The 22,171-nt window shown below is 32.0% G+C and overlaps 1 protein-coding gene across 1 annotated transcript in view; it reads right to left on the bottom strand.

The window, feature by feature from the left end:
- Nucleotides 1-377: 377 nt before the first annotated feature.
- LOC133180595 (von Willebrand factor D and EGF domain-containing protein-like) overlaps nucleotides 378-22,171 on the bottom strand; it is a 34,539-nt gene continuing 12,745 nt past the window's right edge. Inside the window, exons 8-11 of the mRNA XM_061315072.1 lie at nucleotides 1,692-1,953; nucleotides 1,267-1,416; nucleotides 968-1,136; nucleotides 378-646 (exon numbers count right to left, since the gene is read on the bottom strand). Coding sequence (XP_061171056.1) covers nucleotides 378-646; nucleotides 968-1,136; nucleotides 1,267-1,416; nucleotides 1,692-1,953 — 850 coding nt within the window. The remainder of the gene's footprint in view (nucleotides 647-967; nucleotides 1,137-1,266; nucleotides 1,417-1,691; nucleotides 1,954-22,171) is intronic.

Below are 22,171 nucleotides of genomic sequence, written 5' to 3'. Positions count from 1 at the left end.
TTTCCCATCGATAAAACAAAATCCATCCTAGCAATATAATAAAACTTTATAAAGAATATTCAAATGCAATATGTTCTAGATAATGGTTTATTGTATACTAGTATTCAGAACACTTACCTGCAGCGTAAAATATATATTATTTGTGTCGTTCTTGAAAATTTGACAAGCAGATTGATATACAAACACGTTGAAAGTGTTTGTAAATGTTGTTCTGTCATTGGACATATTGAACACAAACTGTGTCACCCATGTATCGTTTGTTTTATAAATCAGGCTACAAAATCCTTCATAAAGAGTCCTTTCTTCAAGCACTGATTCATAAAAGTGCTGGGTCATGATAGTATTGGTGACTGAAATCTTAAAAAAATAGAAAGTTTTTACTTGTTTTCTTTTTTCCTTAATCTTATAAAGATGTACATCAGGACGTATTTCATTTGAATTACATTTGTAAATACCTCTTTTCTAGTCATGAAGCAAGTTGTATTCATATTTTCAACAAAAAAATGACCGAACATTGTTACGTCATCGCATGTATCCCCTGAAAGGTCACAAAGACCATTTCCAAGTAAACTGGCTACTCTTGGGGGAGAAGTTATATCAAACGAACAGTCACTTCCGCCAAATCCAGCATTGCATGTACAGTTTCCTAAATTTGGGAAATTATGATTTTACTGACTTTTCTGTAGGCAATCTCTAAAACAATTATCGCGTTTTTGATGACAAAATCCGATTTATTCAAGTATAAAATAATTTATAATATCATTAACTTAAAATGTTTTACATAGGTTTCCCAGATATACATTTTAAATTATTAAGTTTAGTGATATGATCATCACCATTGTTTTTCTTCATTAAAACTTTTAATATATATATATATATATATATATATATATATATATATATATATATATATATATATATATATATATATATATATATATATATATATATATATATATGCATGTACCTCCTGAACATTCTCCATGTTTGCTGCAGTTGCTAGGACAAACATTCAATATTTCGTATGTAATCGATGGTTTTTCCTTTTGAAGAGTGCTGTTGAGGTTTATGAGAGTCTGACATTCAGATATAGCGCTCTCCAGATGGAATGAGGTCAGATTTGGATTTCCCGTAAGCTACAAATTTCGGAGGCATACATTACATAATACATGTATCAGATGAATGTAAATGAGAAGTAAAATTTTAAATGAAGTTTGAAGATAACAATGCATGGACCAGAAAGTGTCAAAACAAACGGATACTCACAGACACATCTGCGATACAGTTTTGAATAGAATCATTGGAGAAATCAGCTACATGTTCTATACACGTTTGAAATGGGATTGAATTATCAAATTCTGCGTTACAAATAACAATCACTTCTTCATCTGTGTATGCAGCCTGCCTTCTTACTCTCTAAAATCATTACAATTCATGGGTCATATGGTTGATATATATATATATATATATATATATATATATATATATATATATATATATATATATATATATATATATATATATATATGTGTGTGTGTGTGTGTGTGTGTGTGTGTGTGTGTGTGTGTGATAACTTTGTGTTAAAAGTATTGTCGATGACTTGATGAGGTATTTATATTACTATGAAATTAGCTTCTCTGTTTTCAAAATGTTTCAATACAATTTCTTCAGAACGCGTAAAATGGGCATACCAGGGGAGTTGATGCCTCCACCGGGTCCGGATTAAAGGATGCCATGTATTCAGCGTGTCTCTTTCGCCTACTGCTACTACTGTGAAGCAGACACTGGTATTCTTTTCCACGGGTTGTTGTTCCACAGTCCGTGTAGCTACGGTAACTGCACTCTGTCTTCTTTTCTTCGTTACACGTGCAAAGTTGAGTTTTTATAAGCGATAGAGAATTCAGAGTCTGAAAATCCATCAAAGCAGAGAGAAGGTCCTCACTGGCCGATACTCTGAAATTTATTTCACAATCCAATGCAACTATTTTGTACTATACATTTGGATTGGCTAGTGTTTAAGGCACAAAAACACAACATTTCCTTACGTATTTCATATCATAAAACCTAAAATAATAAGACGTAAATATCAAAATGCATCAATTACATTAAAATGGGAATAGTTACCTTCTCATTTTTTATTTGCGACCGTTAATGCTGATTTAATGGTTTAATCTGTTTTGCTGGCCCTGATTATGCGTCGCCGATAAAACTCAGTTTGCGACCGTTAAATCAGCAGTAAATCTCGCATATAACAAATGAAAAGATAGTTACTCCGTAATTGAAAACAATATTCAATTTATAATATTTAGTATACAATGCAATAAAATACAATATTCACTTCAATTATCTTTTTACATTTTTATCATAAACTTAGTAATAAAAACTGTGCTGTGTGATACGAGTGCATTGTGCGATACGAGTGACGTCACAATGCCCATATCAACGACCGGTCCGAAAACATATCACGTATAAGATCAGCGTGCGAAATGCATATCAAACCGGAAGCAACTTTTTTGAAAATAAAGTTTAAAAAGTTTTATTAACTTGATTTATTGAAATTAATATGTAATACAAATTCAGGTCCGAAAATTTGCATGCTGAATTTGTTCTAAAATAGGCTTTATTAGAGATTTAAGAAAAAGTATTATATACATGCACGAAAATGCTAAAATGACTTTATGTGAACGCCCATTCTAAGTATTTAAATATATCATATCAACTCTAGGGCCCTATATCGGTCTAATATGAGGCCACTGGGGCTGATGTATATGATATATGGTATGGATTTGAGTATGGTGTATTCTCTATAAATCAAATGACACAAGAATGGCAAAATTCACCTCCATGAAATGGAAAAGTCATTCGGTGGATTATAATAGCTAAAACTGTTTGGGTTTTCTGTAGTTCCATCTCTTCTTGTCAGGTCGTTCTGGATACCACCTCCTAAAACACCACAAAGGCCTGAACTTTTTCCAACATCCGCCACGGAAGGATAAACTTGTGTTTGTAAAATCCAGTCACTATACATATATAAGGTAGTTGTAACATATGTTCCAGTGGGAAAAAATATCTGTAGATTAAAAAAAATGATTTTAGTCATGGCTTTGCCAGAATCAATTGTCTTTTCTGATGTTATGAAATAACCTAAATAATTCACCTTTGGACTCCTTCCAAACCAACCCGACAAAATACAGGGAGATTCATAATTTCCAATTCATTTTTTTTCTTTTTTTTAATATTCATATAGCATATAATTATCATTGGGAAATCATTCTGAGAGCAATTTCTAGAATACAGAAACCCCTGGATGTCTAAAATAAGGTGGACGGGAATTGTCCTTTTAATAAGCAGTTGTCCCAGTTATAAAAAAAAAATATTCTTATACATATTACCACTGATACTAACTTTATAAGACTTATCTGTAACCTTGACAACCTTCAACGATTTATCATGACAGACTGGAAAGTTGATATAATGTCTGTTATTGCAAGCATCGAAGATGAAAACGTCTTTTCCAGATCTCACAGCTAAGGAGCAGATGCAGCGTGCATTAGGCCAGAAACATTTGTGGTGTCTGACTTGCACCTAAATAAAATGAAGATATCAATTGATATTGCAGGCCTGCATGACATTTGTAGAAATCACATGTCTGTCTACGTTTATGTTCCTTTATTTTATTTACCTCCTGATCATGTTCTTTATTCTGATATAAAACACTGGTGATCCCTGTCTTGCATCCTACGTGCTGGCATTCATAATTACTAAAAACAGATTTTGAGTTTATATTATTAATCATTCATAATTAATTGAGTATCAGATTTGTCTAGAATATTTTTAAATGCGTTTCAGTGGTTGCTTATTGATATCAGTCCGTGTTCAACAGAAAATAATGCATTAAGTTAATGCCTTATTTTCTGTTGAAGACGTACTGAAATGATCGAACCTCGTTTCCAAAAATGGCACAGAATCGAAGAAAAAAAACCCCAGAGCAATTACAAATCATTTAGTGATTGAAGCTTTACTGGTGGAATATAGCTAAACATATTTTAGATGTGGATTCTTTATTAAATTATGCGTACATCAAATATTGCTAGTACTTAAATTCAATTTTTGCAGTGCAATATTATTTTTGAATAGAATTAACATCAAGTTACAGTTTGGGATCCTAGGTTGTTGAAACATGAGTTTGTTTTGCATTAAAACATACTTTTGGATTGTCGTTGTTGTATATTCCGATATCAATAATTATTTTTGAATCAATACCTTTTTGTGGATTATGATTATTTTAATGATAGTTTATGCATGAAGTCATACATTATATCATTCATATTTCATATCTTAATTACTTGATTAAAAGTATCGACCTACAGTCTACATGTATTCTTTCCTTGATGGGGTTCTAATCTTTGTGTTTATTTTTATTACTGAGAACAACATTTTTAAAGTTTTAAAATCAAATAAAGTTTGAACATTTAATATATTGTCTGCTTTATCACAGTTATTGTATTCTTCTTGGTTGGTGCCAACTCACTATCCATCAAATGTTTTCATGTGAGGATCTGCATGCGAGTAACAATATTTTCCCTTCCACACTGTCTGGTTGTCAATTATATTTATCTATAACGACATAACAAAAGACAAAATAAAACAATTATGCAATTTATATTAAACTTCCAACGTTAACAAACGTAATTTTCTATAAGTTTAATGTTTGCAAACATGTGAATATTGCAGGAACATAAAGAAATTATTGAATAAGAATTTATATCAAACGCCTCATGAATCAGCTGATGGCACTTTACTTCAAATTTGCAGAGGACAAGATAGGCTAAGACCCCTTTTTGGCCCCTGGTTTGGGGTGTCTTTTAGAATGTTGAGATAGTTTATCAATTAAAAACCTGATGTCACCTCTGCCACGAAATGAGTATTGGTTCTAAGTTATGGGATACACAGAGGTCACAGAAAGGTCAGAAAATATGTCAATTTCCGAATTTTCTCATTTTTATGCAAATTTTCCTCGACTTAACAGCAGATTTTGGTTCAGAAAACATAGAGCACAAGCTTGCCTATCTACCAAATTTATATATTTCATACACTAGTATCAGAAGCATCTTATATATAAAATTTTAAGATAGGCAAGCTTGTGCTCTATGTTTCTTGAAGTGAAAAGTGTCTCAAATTTGACGGAATTCGACTAGAATTGAGGAAATTCGGGAAAATGTCCTACTTTTGCACCCTCTTGTGCCCTCCTTGTAAACGTTGAATCAAAATTAGTGCTGGTTTTAAAACAAGCATCATCTAAAGTTCTCAACTGCAAACTATCACAATTTCAACTGTGTTCTGATTTTTACATCTAATAAGGGGCCAGATTCGGCCGTTACCATACCTTGTCCTTTGCAGCTTAAGAGTTCCTTTTCCTTAATTTAAGATAGAAATGTCACCTACTCTTACTTTTGAAAAGCTGAAATTTGCGAACAGTCAACATTATTTTTAGAGATATTCTAGAAAGGTAAAAATATAATTCCTTACCGGGACGTCAGGGAGCATCACTCCCTCATATACTTTCGCTGCCTTCTCCCCGCCTCCTTTTGTGTTTAGACGTAATAATAGACTGTTATCAATTACATAACCTATATTATCTCTATTGTATATAGTCATCGTATACTCTTTGTACCACTGACTTCGATCGTTGTATTTGTGTTTTTCGCTGTACTTGAAGCTTGGGATCTTTATTTCACAGTGATTCGAACTACCAGCCGTTGTACACGCAGCTTTTATATTTGTTGGGAAATCCAAGGAAATGGACAGTGGACCAATATCCTCTAAGTTGAATGCTGGTAATTCTAAAGTTTGTCTTGCATAAGGAATTGTAGGTCTGATTTTAAGCGTGGTTTCTCCCTTTCTTGACATATTCAGGATTGGTGTCAATACCTACAAAATAGACTGGTGGCATTATTATTTTTTCTAGAAATGAACAATATATTTCTATGAAAGAAAATAAGAAATGCTCAGAAGGGTAGTATTCTCATTCTTTTTCACCTCAATTCCTGCGAAAAATGGGGAACTGGATGTGCTGTTACATGGAGAATCCACGACTGATTTTTTGGCACCAACCACACAGTGTATCTGCATATTTTAATCAATTTTTTATTCGAATCATCTTTGAAGGCAAAGAGGCAAACAAAGTCTATTTTTGTTCGTAATCTACATATTTCATTTCTATTCAAATAGCTGATAGTTTCATACCGAACACCCGATCTTCTTCCCCGCATTATGCAGATCCTCTGTTGTTAGTATAGCTTTTCCAAGAGTTGAAGTGTCCACAGTCTGATTCTCTATTATCCTTGTATTATCCACATACCAATCGATATGATAAAACAAAGTGTTACCTGAGAGGGGTGTGAATTGACAGCGTAGCTCAATAACCGGATCCCATTGTGTACCTCTCGCTTTTGTTTCATTAGTGTACGAAACTCCTTGATATACGACTTGAAGGTTAGTTGGCGTGTCTGGTACACCTGTAAGTTTACAATACTTCTTAATACACCTGTCCTGTCTTATGGAAGGTCGTATTATATTGTAAGCTTTCCCGTATGTTCTTATTTGTTTGCACAACATGAGACTCAAGTCCATAGACAAAGTCAGTTGATACAGATTGAGAGGGATCAAGAATATATAACTTCTATTCCAGGTTTATGGTTATGCATATTCAAATCGTGTCTGGATAAAAAAGATCTACATTAATCAGCCTTTTCAGTTGGTGTAGTGTATATTTCCAAATTTTCCAGGCACCTTATTTTCTTTTGATATTTGTAGGCGCGATAAAAATTTCACGAGTTTTGGTTGTTCTTGTTCTTAATCTTAAATAATACAAATTTCCGCAAGATTGAAGTTTTGTAAGTAGACGTACGATCACTCGCAATTATTCAAAACTAAAATCATCGCAAATAAACAATAAATTTACAATATCTTTTTTCGATATTATAGGGTTGAGGTAGCCCGCTACAAACAGTTCGCTGAGCCATTTTATTGCTTTGAAAAGTTGCCAAATGCGGGTAGAACCCTGCACGTGAGGCCAAGTGTCATTAATCCATTTAACTTAATATATTGTATCATGGACTTTCAGTAATCTATGATGACCAATTTTCCTGAATGGGCATATAATATATTTGTGTTGTCCACGTTATGCGAAAGAAATAACGATAAGTTAGATGATTAAAAAAATAAACTTTCACTGACTTCTTTCCTAAGATTAAGCTTATTCTACTTACAATTGTCTGCTTTTTCTGAAACAAAAAGAAATATACATATTTCATGCTATAATTGTTGTTCAAGTATAAAAGTATTTTTTTTTTTAAAAAAAGAACGTTGTATTTGTACCTCTCTCTCTCTCTGTGTGTGTGTGTGTGTGTATGGGTATGTCTGTGTGAGTCAAAATTGAGCCATGTAATATCTTACCAAAACAATATGCAGAATTGCAGGAATCCAAAGACTTGAGTTTGTAAACAAAGAAGCTATCACACTTCTTCACTCTGATGTTGAAATTTTTTTGGCAAGATGATGTAAAACCTACACCACAAATTTCAACGTCTCTTTCATCTCCAACAGCATTAGGTAGCGTACCTTTAATCAGACAAATTGATATTTGATTAATTATTAACGGAAATGATTTTCCTTTAAACGAGAAACTAGTCATCTGTCATGACCCAAGCATGTAGAGTAAACAGAAAGTTAATTCACGTTTAACAATTTGAACACGCAGTAATCGACACACTAGTCAGTTTTGTAATGAAAAAAAAAAACCCACAAAAAACAAAATAAAAAACCCAATGCATTTTATAAGTGACAAATGACACGAAAAGTAAATTTACGAGTACCATTTGTATTGAAAAAAGCAGTTGTCTATGATGTCATTAAGCCTGGACTTTTCTTTATCGTGGTCAATGGTTGCATAAAATGTTGATATATATAAGCCGTACGTTCTGATGTTATTGATTTTATTAAATTTTTGCGATTTCAAGTTTTTTTTAAAATGTTCTTTGGAGTTTTTAAAGTATCCGCATCTGATTTACTCCACTTCTAGAATATATTGTTGTACAGTATTGCTATATGTTCTCTTTCACTGCTCTTAATATTGTAGTAAGGGTTCGTATAACATTTACTGGAACTCAATATGTACCTTTGTTTGTTAGGATTTTTATGTAGTTTAGGAATTCAGTATTCGATATATCAGTGTTCGAAATAACGACATTCAACTGTTTATAAGTTTCTTCGAACAAACAAGGTCTCAGGAGCATGAAGATCTAATATATATTTGAATTTAATATTTATAGGAACATAAATACATGCAGCAAAATTTCAGGATATCTAATAAAATTACAGAACAAAAAGCTCGATAAGAAAAGATTTTTTTATATGTACAAGTACTATCATTACTATCATTATTTAGCTTTTATTTCTCTAAATGGAGGTATAAATTATACATTATGCTGATGTGCAAACATTTTATTTCTGTCCTATGTAAAATTATATAAAATGCTGCTACCAGAACTAATTCATAAAACATACATAATACATATATAAATAATGAAAAAGTCGAAATTTCGTATGTTGTAATGAATCTTAAAAATTCTTGAATGTTTTTAAACTAAATGTCTCTAATTTTCTTTTTTCAAAAGAATAATGACTTGGAAGGGAAAAGAATACAATTTCATGTATATTTCATTGTACGATTGCGTCCACTAGACTACAGAAAGCATAAACCAAAAGAGTGGTAATTTATTATACATCTCATTACATTATTCATTAAAGTAGGAAAAAATAAAGGTACTCTTTTCATGTACCTTTCATCCAATACGGGTAAAGAGTACCACAAGCAGTAAGTACAGGTGGTGAAGACGGCATCAGATAAGAAGGGGCGCTGTACCATCCTTCTATTAGATGGTAGTCACACAGGGCTACGGAATCCATTACAAAATTAGGACTTCTCTTCAAGATGTCGCCAAGTTCTTGATGATTTGAGGGTAAGCATGGATCACCAGCAACTGATATTTTAAGTAAGAATAAATTTACAGTTATGCAAAAAATAATTAAGAATTAGTTTGCTGAGGAATGTAATATGTTTGCCTTCCAATTATAAAAAATAATACACATTCAAGAAATGCAGGTAAAGGCTAGTGAAATGTACACAGCATTTATCAACTAAGATAACTTAATTCTGAACAAGTACAACACATTGTATTCAGGACAAGTCCTTCAGAAAAAAAAACATGACAACCCCTTAAACATTTGTTATCAGAGATATCCTGGCTCCCTTCAGAGAGCATGTACATATCTTTTATCTTAACATACATGTATGAACTGAATGTTAAGAAGCCAAATGCTCTTGCAATAGAGGTAATATCCATAATGGATGTGATACTATTACATTGAAAGGTATGCTGCAGAGATATAGTGTTAACATTTATATGCCATGTACTTATCAAGGGAAGAATCGTCTTCTTAGTTGTATATTTTTCAGTTATATTTCCCATGAAATCACAAGCTAGAGTTATACCCTTCTCTATTGAGAAATATTATCATATTTTCGTATTTACTTTCACGATAAACTATTAGTTTGATAATACCATGAAAACAAAACTTTCATTTATTTTTTATCTGGATTGCTTGAATGTTGCTTATTAGAAAAGTACTAAATGTTGCAAGGTTTTATTGCAATGAAAAAGAAGTTTTCGGATATACACTAGACAAAATTGCTAACGCACCACCAAATTAAATTAAAAATTCTAATTTTCAAAAAATTGTTTATCATGTTTTTGAGAAACAAATATGTTATCAAAGTAAAAAATGAGACATTTAATGTCTTAACTTATAAATAACCGCGATGTTAACTGAAGCGTGACCATTTGTAAAAATAAAGAAAATCGTGCTCATACTTTTTTGGAGGAAGAAATTTTTATTTTTTTTTCTTTGTGTGTGTATTCTTTATGTTTGTACTAGTTAAAAACTCAGAAAAAATTACACCTATGCCACGTTTTTATATATATATATATATATATATATATATATATATATATATATATATATATATATATATATATATATATATATATATATATATATATATATATATATATATATATATTCAAATCTAAATATTAATGGCATTCATCAGATGACAGATATGCTCAAAATTTCGTATCAATAATATCTTTCCTGGAAGACACAGTTAATATATTTTTAAAATAGCACCCCTGATAAGCAAGTTAAAGCAGTACACTGTAGATGATATATTATTGTTTACCTCCCCTACACAAAACATCTATGTTTAAGAAATGTACATAGAATCTGATTATTCGCCGAAAAGATATGCAATGCAACAATCATTTTTTTTTTGATATTATGTAAACCTACTGCGACTTTAAAAGTATCTTAGATAAAATTCCTATTTTTGTGTTTTGATACATGTATGCCCCCTTTTCACCACAGTAAAGGCTACGATCAATTTTCTTTTCAGTTTCGTAATGAGGAATGGATATTGCATAATATGTGTGAAAAGCAAAACATTTCACCATTTAGTTTTTATTAATTTGTCAATTCCACAGTTTATAAGGTAGTTTTAGCATAACCACGAAAAAATTGTCTATATTTTGAAAAATGCGCAATTCCACTACAATCAAGACAAGTTAACAAAATATCAATCTTTTTTTTCTTAGTGTGGTACATGCAAATATATAGCTGCAGAACTGTAGCTCTCTGCTTGAGAAAATTAGGACAGACAAAGCAGAGAGCTTCAGATCCAAGCGTTGTAAAAACCTTCGATTTACGCCGCCGCTTTTTTGTCGCTCGCTTCGGGTATTATTTCTTGTATTTAATGCTTTCCCCTGCTTAAAAAGTGGTATCGGATAATTATCCATATATTTTACTCATATTACTGATACTTTATTTACCTTTCAAAGGTCTCAAACAGCCCTTTATGGTTTTGAAATGTCGGTTTAAAAAATTCCCATTCCGATGTCCATGTTATTGGGGGTTGTGCGAAAAGAAGTAATTCAAAGAACATATACTTGTCAAGAAAATGTAAATAAATATTTCAGAAGGTTTAAATATCATGTATATTGTCTATAAAGATTAGAATAAAACATGTATGTAAAAAATAAATGAGACAAATAAAACTCAGGCGTGTTGTTTCAGGAGGACACCAACGTCGACGTCGGAATGCATTTTTTAAACTGATATTACGGCCGTCTGGAACTGTTGAAAGGTAAATAAAGTGTCATGAATAGGAGTAAAATATTTGGCTAATTATTGGATACCACTTTTTAAGCAGGGGAAAGCATTAATTACAAGAAATAATACCCGAAGCGAGCGACAAAAAAGCGGCGGCGTAAATCGAAGGTTTTTACAACGCTTGGATCTGTAGCTCTCTGCTTTGTCTGTCCTAATTTTCTCAAGCAGAGAGCTACAGTTCTGCAGATAGCAAATATATATCTAAAATTCAAAATATTTGCCGGTCCGTTTTTGTAATTTCCAGCTAGATTGGGCCTCGTTAAGTAGAGAATCACAATGGAATTATTACTTATATGCAGATATATAGTTACATGTATCAGTCTTGGTTAATTTTATCACTTATTTGCATAATGGAATTATAATTTATTTGCAGATAAATATATACATGTATCCGTTTGGTTAATTTCATCACTTATCCGCACAATGGAATTAAAAGTTATTTGTAGATAAACATATGCATGTACCAATCTTGGGTAATTTGTTTTTCTACACTTTCTGATTTTTCGCAGAAATTTTCATTTATAAACTGGTTCTGAAATAATCTCACATTAGTATCAATTTTGGGTGTTCATAATTTTATTGATAAAAATGATTGTATAATTCCACAAACAGTTATATATGACAATTTTTTATATACTTTGAAATATATGCATGTATATATACATATACTTGCAGATAAATATATACATGTATCCGTTTGGTTATTTTCATCACTTATCCGCACAATGGAATTAAAAGTTATTTGTAGATAAATATATGCATGTATCAATCTTGGGTAATTTGTTTTTCTACACTTTCTGATTTTTCGCAGAAATTTTCATTTATAAACTGATTCTGAAATAATCTCACACTAGTATCAATTTTGGGTGTTCATAATTTTATTGATAAAAATGATTGTATAATTCCACAAACAGTTATATATGACAATTTTTTATATACTTTGAAATATCAAAGAAATTTGTCTGGTTCTTTTTTTTTTAAATATACCCATTGCTGTTTTATAACAAGAATCAGATCAATAAAATTGTTGCAAATTCTAATCAAAGTGTACTTAATTATAGATTTGCTTACATTACCTGAAACAAATTACGAGTTCTCATTAATGATAAATTAAAAAAAGAACTATTTCCTAAAACAAGTGATAAAATGATTGGTTGGCTTCACTTCGGGGATTTCGGGGACATAATTATAATGATGTGGACTCATGGATAAACAAGGCCGTTTTTCAAACCGAAATAATGCCGATGTGTGTAGTCAACTCAATTTATTATCAAATAATAATCAAACAAGGATATCATTATATTTTTGGATAAAACACCAGAATTTCAACAATATTTTTCCCCATGACACATATATCATCAACATCTTTCTGCCCGAATAATGAGTTGCTGTTGCATCATTTAAAGCAAAAGTAAATAAACTTAAAAAAATAGAATTTTTGTGTATCAAAGCAATTAATCTTTGTTTAATATGTAACAGGTACAGCTTTATTTTTTTTCGAAAATCAGTAATCACTTTTAATATGAAAAATAAGTTTTTTGATGCAATTGATGCAAAAAATTATTTTAAATCAGTTTCATGATCAAATACTGTAAAGCAATACAAAATATACCTAACAAGTAAACGAAGAAACTTTACCTTATACATATCATCAAAACCGATTATTACAATCCAATAGCGAATTATTAGTGATAATAATAAATAAAATTTAAAAAGTCGTTGCCATATTTCTATTCAAATGCACGAACATCCATGCACTTCTCCAAGACGCAACACTTTAATCTTATTGTAAGTTGTAAAGATAAGATGTTTTGATTTCTTTGGTATGCGTTGTATTATCTTTATTATCAATTTCAACTCAAGAAGGTTCCTTCAAAGAAATCGTCTTGGAGAATGCTTATTTTTATCAAATTTCTTTACAAATCAACAAAATACAGTAAATATCAAATGAAAGGTATAATTCTTACCTATCGTATATCCATGAACCAGTACAAACCAACACAGTTTGACGATAGTGGAAGCCATAATCAAATGCGAATGTTTAGCTGTTTACAAAGCAACTATTAATTAAAAACTAAATTGTTGATTGTAATGCATAATTAGTTGCACTTCCATAAGTCATCCATTTTAGTTTACTTTTTTCATTCCTAATATTTCTACAAAACGTAATAAAGAAAATTATTAAAAGTTAAAGCTGTTACCAACCCTTTTTGAAATATATTATTACTTAGCTTTGTCTGTAACCTTTATCTAGCTTAAAGACAGACATTCTACTAGTCTATGGTGTTTCAGCCAATCATATTTTTCACGGAAGTTACAATATGTTCTGATTTTTTAATCATTTTGGCAACATACCCTCGACACACAAGTTAAAGCAATTGTTTAAAAACACAAAGAAGTTATGTGGTCTATTTAAAAAAATCCATTTAAAGGGTCAATTCTACAGATTTCAATTCTTAAATTTTGAAGGCATTTTATCTTAAAAAATAAAATAGAGGTTCATTAGATATGGTTTGCAGTCTGGTATTAACAATATCTCAAAAGAATATCTAACAATAGCAAAGAATGTATTGAAAAGTTTCTTTTTCAAGTTTGTCATAATAGTTAAGCAATGAAGTAAAAAAAAAAAAAAAAAAAAAAAAAAAAAAAAAAAAAACAAGTCAATTTTTGTAATGAAACAAATTATTTATATATGAATGTTTAAGGAAACATGAGCATATTACACCAATTCTCATAACTCTTCATTGGTTACCTGTGGCATATCGTACAAACTATAAAATTCTTTTGTACACTTTCAAGGAATTACAGAAACTACTCTTAGCATATATTCAGGAACTGGTTCAAGTCTATCTCCCACAACGTGCACTTCGGTCTGGGGATTCTCTAAATCTTCTAAAGCCACGTACTCATAGTAGGCTGTAAGGAGATAGAAGGTTCGATGTATCCTCAGCCACCCTGTGGAACTGCCTCCCGCTGGACCTTCGGAGCGAACATTCACTTGTCGTTTTTAATCAAAAGCTAAACAAAATGTGTTTGTGAAACACTGATGCCCCCGTATGGCAGCTTATGGTGAAGTTTAATGTTTCTCAAATGCAAGTCAAAATACAGGCCAAAAGATAAAAAAATGTTGGTACCCAAAGAAAGGTTTTGTCTTGGGGAGTATACTTGTGAAATTTGAAAGCCCTGGCTGCAACTGTTCAAAAGTTATGGCGAAGGTTAAAGTTTTTTAAAAGTAAGTAAAACGTCAAGGTCAAAATGGTTGGTATCCAAAGGAAGCTCATGTAACAAGGATTACACATGTGAAGTATGAAAGCCCTAGCAACAACCATTCAAAAGTTATGGCGAAGGTTAAAGTTTTTCAAAAGTAGGTCATACTATTATGTCAAGGTCAAAGGGTCAAAGTGGTTGGTATCCAAAAGAAGGCGATGTCACGAGGATTACATATTTGAAGGAAGAAAGCCCTAGCATCAACCATTCAAAAGTTATTGCCAAGGTTAAAGTTTTTTCAAAAGTAGGTCAAACTCCTAGGTCAAGGTCAAAAGGTCAAAGTGGTTGGTATTCAAAGGAAGGTCATGTCACAAGAATTACATATGTGAAGAATGAAAGCCCTAGCTCCAACCGTTCAAAAGTTGTGACCAAGATTAAAGTTTTTCAAAAGTATGTCAAACTCCTAGGTCAAGGTCATAGCATCAAAGAGATTGATATCCAGAGGAAGGTCTTGTCACAAGGAATAAACATGTGAAGTTTGAAACCCCAAGAACCAACTGTTCAGAAGTTATGACTAAGGTTAAAGTCTCATAAAATTTTGCAAAAATGGGTCAAACTTCAAGGTCAAGGTCAAAAGGTCAAATATGATTGTACCCAAAGAAAGGTCTTGTCACAAGGAATACACGTGAGATATAAAAGTCGTATATCCGACCAATTAAAAGTTATGGGCAAGGTTAAAGTTGACAACAGACAGACAGACAAACAGACAGACAGGACAAAAACAATATACCCACGGGATCTTTCGATCCCGGGGCATAAAAAAAAAATAATTTGCTTTTGATTTATAAGCCACTTACTAAGCATCGGGTTGATATATATATTCAGAACGTTAGAAATTTTCATTCCAAAGATTGTTTTACGGGTATATCTGTATTTCAAATCACCACACAATACCGTCTAAGACATTCATCTTGTAACATATTTAAAATGGATATACATCATACTTTCACCTAAACCTGATAAATTTCATACTGTATGCATACAAATGAATGAAATACCCAAGGATTAAAGCCAGATGTATTTACTATTTTTAATACAACAATGGTGAACTTGTCCGGTTTCTTTAAGCATATCATTATCCAAAATGACGATTGATAAGAGCACATCTTGAAGAAAATTAAATGGACCATTTTTCTTTGAGAGCACATTGGATTGATGATATGTTGCTTCATCTTTCATTCGAGAAGATTCCAAACATATACGGACGTCACCATGTACCGGTAAGAGGAATAAAGAGCAGGAGCAAGGAATAGCCACAAATAGATCTGTGATTATGAGTAAAAATAAAATCTCTGTTTGCACGAAAAAGATTTCACACGGCTCAATGGCCCTAGGTGCCTAGCATAGGTATAAATTTGCAGCCCTCCAAGGCAAGTGATGGCGTCTGTGACGGTACAATTTGTCGTTTTGTACATATTGTCGTCGGCGACAATATTTACCTACCCTCACTGCACATATTATCGTCCATCTGTACATATTGTCGTCGACTGAAAAGTTACATATGTACATATTGTCGCTGGCGACATTATGTGCCTCACCCTCACTGTACATATTGTCGCCCTACAGATATTGTTGTTTAGAGGTGTTTTTTGCTGTTTTTTGGTAGTTTTGTGAATGTAATTGGTGTGAGAATCACACTGACGTGTCTTGTATGCTATTTCTTGCAGCGTGATTGTGACGGTACATTTTGTCGTCCTGTTCATATTGTCGCCGGCGACAATGTGTACCTTCCCTCACTGCGCATATTGTCGTCCATCAGTGTTTTTGTATATGTTAAGTTAATTATTTAATTATGAAATTTTACCTGTGGACTAAGTATAAACAAGTTAAACAAACAGAATTTACCAAAGCACACACACACAAAAAAAATCAAACCACCAAGCAAGATGGAGGGGGGGGGGGGGTGCTACATCTATCTGGGTCTTTGGTGTTTGAGAAGATTTTTAAAGATTTTCTGTATATATTCCTATGAAAAACTTTGATCACCCATTGTGGCCCCACATTACCCCTGGGGTCATGACTTGAACAAAATTGATTTTGTTTTTGTTTGTTTGTTTTTGATAAAAATGTGTTGAAATTGACCCAGTAGTTCTTGAAAAGAAGCTGAAATTATGAATAATTTACAGACAGACGGACGGTCAGAAAAATGTGATCAGTAAAGCTCACTTGAACTTCCAGTTCAGGTGATCTAAAAATGTTATTTTTGCGTTATTCTTATATTATTATTAACAATAAATTATATTTATAATATTATATCGGCACATGATCGTATATAAGAATAATTTCCAAATAATCATTACTACTGAACCAAAAAAAAAAAAAAACAAAAAAAAAAAAGAAAGAAAAAAAAAAGAAAAAAAAAACTGTATTCAATCTCCAAGTATATATTACAAGAAAAAAAGAATAGCTGATTTATCAGATATCTCAAGAATTACGGTATCTTGATATGTCATAGTGATGTACATCAATCCTGGACACAATTTTCTGACCAAAAAGTTTTCTCCCTACAGTATTGCGAGTAATGCTGTCTGTCTCCCTCCGTGAGTGTGTATGTTTGTCAATTTCCCTTTCTTTTCTCAAGTAAATATTCGTCAAAACAATATATCGACGACAATATATACCGACCTTGACTGTACATATTGTCGCCGACGACAATATGTGCTGGTGCTTGACTGTACATTTTGTCGTCCTTTATGCAGGAGAAAAATAAGGCTTGTCTCGGTACATATTGTCGCCAGCGACAATATGCACCGATGGACGACAATATGTGCAGTGAGGGTAGGTACATATTGTCGCCGACGACAATATGTACAAAACGACAATATGTACCGTCACAGCGTCTCCATATGAATGAAAAATTCTCGAAAGGGTCGTTTAACAATGAACAAACAAACAAAGTAAATATCGCATATCTTTAAAAAAGAAAAGAAAAAACAACAACAACAACAACAACAATATATACAAATTAAATGGCAGATATTTACTCCAAACAGCAATGTATTTCTCAAAACTAAGAAATAAGAAGAAAAAAAAATATGTAAAAATATTTTTTTTCTCAATCTCCTCATAGGAGTCTATAAGAGGTAGCTTTGCGTTTAAATCGCAATTTATTGGAGGGGGATGATCGACGAGTTTTCCGACCAAATTTACACTATAAATTAATATAGCTATACAATTGCTGGAAAAAGTATATTTCTAGAGAATTTCGAACACTTGAAAATGTCGCTGAAATTCCTCTCATTTATGTGCAACGCCGGCAGCTAAAATGTTCTGGTGATAATTTTCAATAATAAATTCATTCCGTATTTACGAGTGTTTCAAATTGAAGATTGGCTGTTAGTGACAGTGCTTTAATTTTAGAAACTGCACTTGGAAAAGAAAGATGTTATTTGTTTATTGCGTCGATAAATGTTCCTTATTGATAACATAATTATTAATTTTATTACAGTTATGAATAAAACATCTCAAAAATATCGAATACTAGTATTTTCACTAAATTGTTGTTAGTATATCTCTTTTTTCATATTCATAAACGATTTACGATTTTTTAGAAAGGATTTTACAAGAAATACATTAATGGAGTGTGTAAGATATTTACACAATCGCTACAAGCGTCCAGTATTTATTAATGATAAATAAAACTTAGACTATATATTACATTTTGTTTGAATATGCTACAGCTGTGTATCATATTTTTCTAACACTTCACATTCATCGCACTATGCAGCATATCGGCATGAAGTTTGAAACAACGTCATGTGACAAAACTCTATGTCAATGAAGTATGCACCCGTAGAGTTTACGTCCTTTTGTCAGAGATAATTAGTAAATATACATTTTGAGTATAAAGATATTATATTTGTCTTCTTTGTTTGATGATAAAACATTCGGTGATATCCATTTATCTCTGATTTTCGTATTCATGATTTATAATGTATTTGCAACAAAAATTTGTCTTTTCTGTTGAATTCACAATATGTATATCCGATTTGTAAATATTACTTTTTTAAGATAATTTATTTTTTACTTTTCTTCTTCGGATTAAAGATATGTCATTAAACCCTCAAAAGTGTTTTGGACTATTGTTGAAATACTTTAAAATGCTTCATTATTTTTTTACGGACGTTTGGTGTTTTACACCATTCTTTACGTGTTTATATATGATTTTACCTACCACGCAAAAAGAGTTTAGAGGAAAAAATATCCCCAGCACTGTTGTGTTAGTTGATTGATTGATTGATTGTATGTTGTTTTACGTCCCATTCGAGAATTTTTCACTCATATAGAGACGTCACCTTATACCGGCGAAGGGCTTCAAATTTTGACCTTTACTCGGAACTCAGGGCCATTGAGCAGTGAGGGATCTTTATCGTGCCAACGCCTGCCGTGACACGGGGCCTCGGTTTTTAAGGTCTCATCCGAAGGACCCGCAACTTTCACTTCTATGTGCCGAGCGCATGGCGAAGGAACAGTTGCTACCTATTTTTATCGACTTAGGTTTGTCGCGGCCGAGATTCGAACTCCCGACCTCCCGATCACAGAGCGAACGCTCTACCGACCGTGAACGGTGTTGTGTTAGTTGGAAAGGAATACTGAAAATAATTGCCCGTAATTTTTCTGCTAATTCCTTGATAAATAATTCAACAGCACAACAAAGAAAATACAGTTTATCAATCTCAAGTATTAATAAATCCTCATGAAGGTATACACCATTGTTTTATTCTGTTTTTATATGGTCCACATCAAGTTGCTTATCAGTCAAGTCGGCAACACGCGCACATCTTACATAAACTATTTCTTCCTAGTTTCCTAATACAAGTATTACATTGTTTGCTTTACATTTCATTCAACTATTCCTGTCCATTGCTAAGAACGTTTAAGGTTTTTGCATTTTTCGCCCTGCACTGCACACAATTTTAAAGCACAATATTCCGAGAAATTAGTTTTCATATTTGAGTGGATTCGTTGAAAACACAGCCACCACATGCCCCACATGTACGTACAGCCGCAAACTGCCTTTCCTTCCGAATTATTTACATCATATTTTTTACCCATATTGCAAGTATAGAGTACAGCACAAGTATAGACAGCCCATGAATGCATTCCAGTAGAGCTGTTAGTATTTGATACTGAGATGCGAAAATCAACTTCATTGATAGGTCTCTGCATGGTGCAAGGGTGATAATAGGAAGACTTGTTTTTAGTTACATTGCCTGAAATAAATGTCTAGAATAGTTATATGTATATAAGTTATATAGAACGCACATATGTAAGTACATTGTAAATCGATTTTATGCGAACTTTCCTACTAAATAACTCAATTCCAGTTTGAGTTTTAAATACTTATTAAAATCCCATCTGAGTTTTAAAAATATGTACTTATTCAATGATTACATTACATGTACATGACATATAATAAACCGTTTTTAATTAAGTATTTGCGCCATGGATGCAGCAATTGTTAGCTACATGGTACGCAAGTGATAAGTGCCGACACGATTTTAAATGAACTACAATGTATAGAGATAAGCATGACAAGAACCGCCCTTATCTACTAACAGTGGATTTTCGTACAATGTACATGCATATCTTTACTTTACTAATTGACTCCTATAATTAAAACTGCACATAACTCAGTATTACACTAAAATAGCCGAAAGAGAGTCGGGGATTTCCAGTTGCATATTTTTAGAAAGGCAGTGGAGTTATCTTACATGCTTAGTGGCGCTGGATCGCGAACGGAAGTAGATTTACGATGACAGTAAGTGCTTTGCGCTGCGCTTAGCACTTAAAAAAAGAAGTACAGGTCTTAAGTATGTATATGTGAACTTTGTATCTGTATCTGTATTGGGCAATTGGCTAACAGAAGCATTGTAGTGAGTAATGTGAATTATTTTGTAGCGCCGATGAGTATGTAGAGATAATGACTATTTTGAACGTACAGGGGCTTATGTAAAGTACCTTAAATTTGAAACCCTTCATCAGTATATAGTGACTCTCTAATTGAATTTTTTTTATCGATCATTTTTAATTTTTAGCCATTTGTAAAGGACACATACAGTATATACCTTATTTTTGGTATACACATCTCCACACTTTAGAATTTTTGAAAATCTTTAACTATTTCAACTACAGGCTGAAAAAATTACATTGAATAGAACTCAAACTTAATTGTACTTCGACTACTGTAAATGCATTATATTGAAGAATACACAGTCAAATGTAATTTAATACGTTTACAGCATATTCTGAATAAATTATATAAATCAGAACCTATATCCTGTATCATTTATGGTAGATTCGAATATGTAAATTTAATGAGCTCTAATTGCCAACCGTAAAAAGCTGGAAATGTTTTGCAACGTGATGTTAAACTCCCCAAATGGATGACCTTGCCGGGCAAAAAAAAAGCAATTATAGTTCCTTATCTTGCCAAGGCCTGCTCTGACACAGGACTAGTTTGTTTTTTAGTCTCATGCGAAAGACACTTGATTTTTCACAAATAATATGAAACATGTTAGACAAAATACGAGTCCACTTCGATATATTTCCTTCTTCACATGATGAAGTTTTTGAAGAAATTCTGCTTCATAGGAATATGACAATAGTCGCCTAATAAAAGCTAATAAAGGAGGTCAATTAATGCTTATAGGAATTCTAGCAGATTGTTTGAAGACTTTGTCTTTAAAGACTTCATAAATGTTGTCAATTAGGAACTCCAAATATCAAAGTTAGAGTACTTGTGTAGAAATAGAGTGAATTTTAACAAAGTTCATGACAAATCACAAGATATGAAAATTTTTGTGTTCAATTTCTGATGAGGAAACAGTTATCAATGATGTCAAAACCTTGATATTTAATTGTTTATTATCTCGTGAGGAATGACTACATGAAGCGAAGAAAATTGTTAATGTTAGATTTCAATAAAGCAATATTTTTTATTAAGACGAACAGTATTTCTCTGGATATTGAAGATGAAAATTTCTATATATTTTTTTTTTTCAGTCTATACCCCCCCCTCTAATTTTATCTACTGTAAGTTCTAACAATCTAAAAATGAAAATAAATACGACACTGCTTTGAAAAATTAAGATTAATTCAAAAGGAATCATGGTGCATGTAACCCTCGATAACCGATTATAATAATCATAATCGATAATCGATTTAAAATCCAGAAGAGAAATTGAGTGACGAATTTAACCAGAATGATTAGCTACAAATCAACAAGCTGCATTCTATATTTTTTTTAATAATCGATTTAAAATTCAAAAGTGGTTTCCATTGATTAATTTGACATAGTTATGAGAAAAAAAAATATATTTGAAGCGCTGAAAATTAAAAAAACAAAGATAAATAAAAAAGAAGAATATTCTAATTGATACAGGGATGAGGATGAGTTCTTGACATAAACTTTCATCATCGAAATAACAGTCGAGTAATCTTTAAAATTCCTTACATCGAGGAAATCTAACTGATGACTTTTATCAGCGGTCTTTTTTTTTACCACTAAAGGATCAACATTAAAGCAATGCCATTCTGTTAATCTGTACACGAATTAACATTTATGAAGAGGATTCTAAAATTTATTTTTAAAAAAATATTTTGTACCTTTTAA

Source organism: Saccostrea echinata, unplaced genomic scaffold, assembly GCF_033153115.1.
Source record: "Saccostrea echinata isolate AGI-Se365-2 ecotype Australia unplaced genomic scaffold, CSIRO_AGI_Sech_v1 ptg000007l, whole genome shotgun sequence".
Taxonomy (NCBI): domain Eukaryota; kingdom Metazoa; phylum Mollusca; class Bivalvia; order Ostreida; family Ostreidae; genus Saccostrea; species Saccostrea echinata.
The sequence above is the reverse complement of the archived record's forward strand: the minus strand, read 5'-3'. Positions and strand labels throughout refer to the sequence as shown.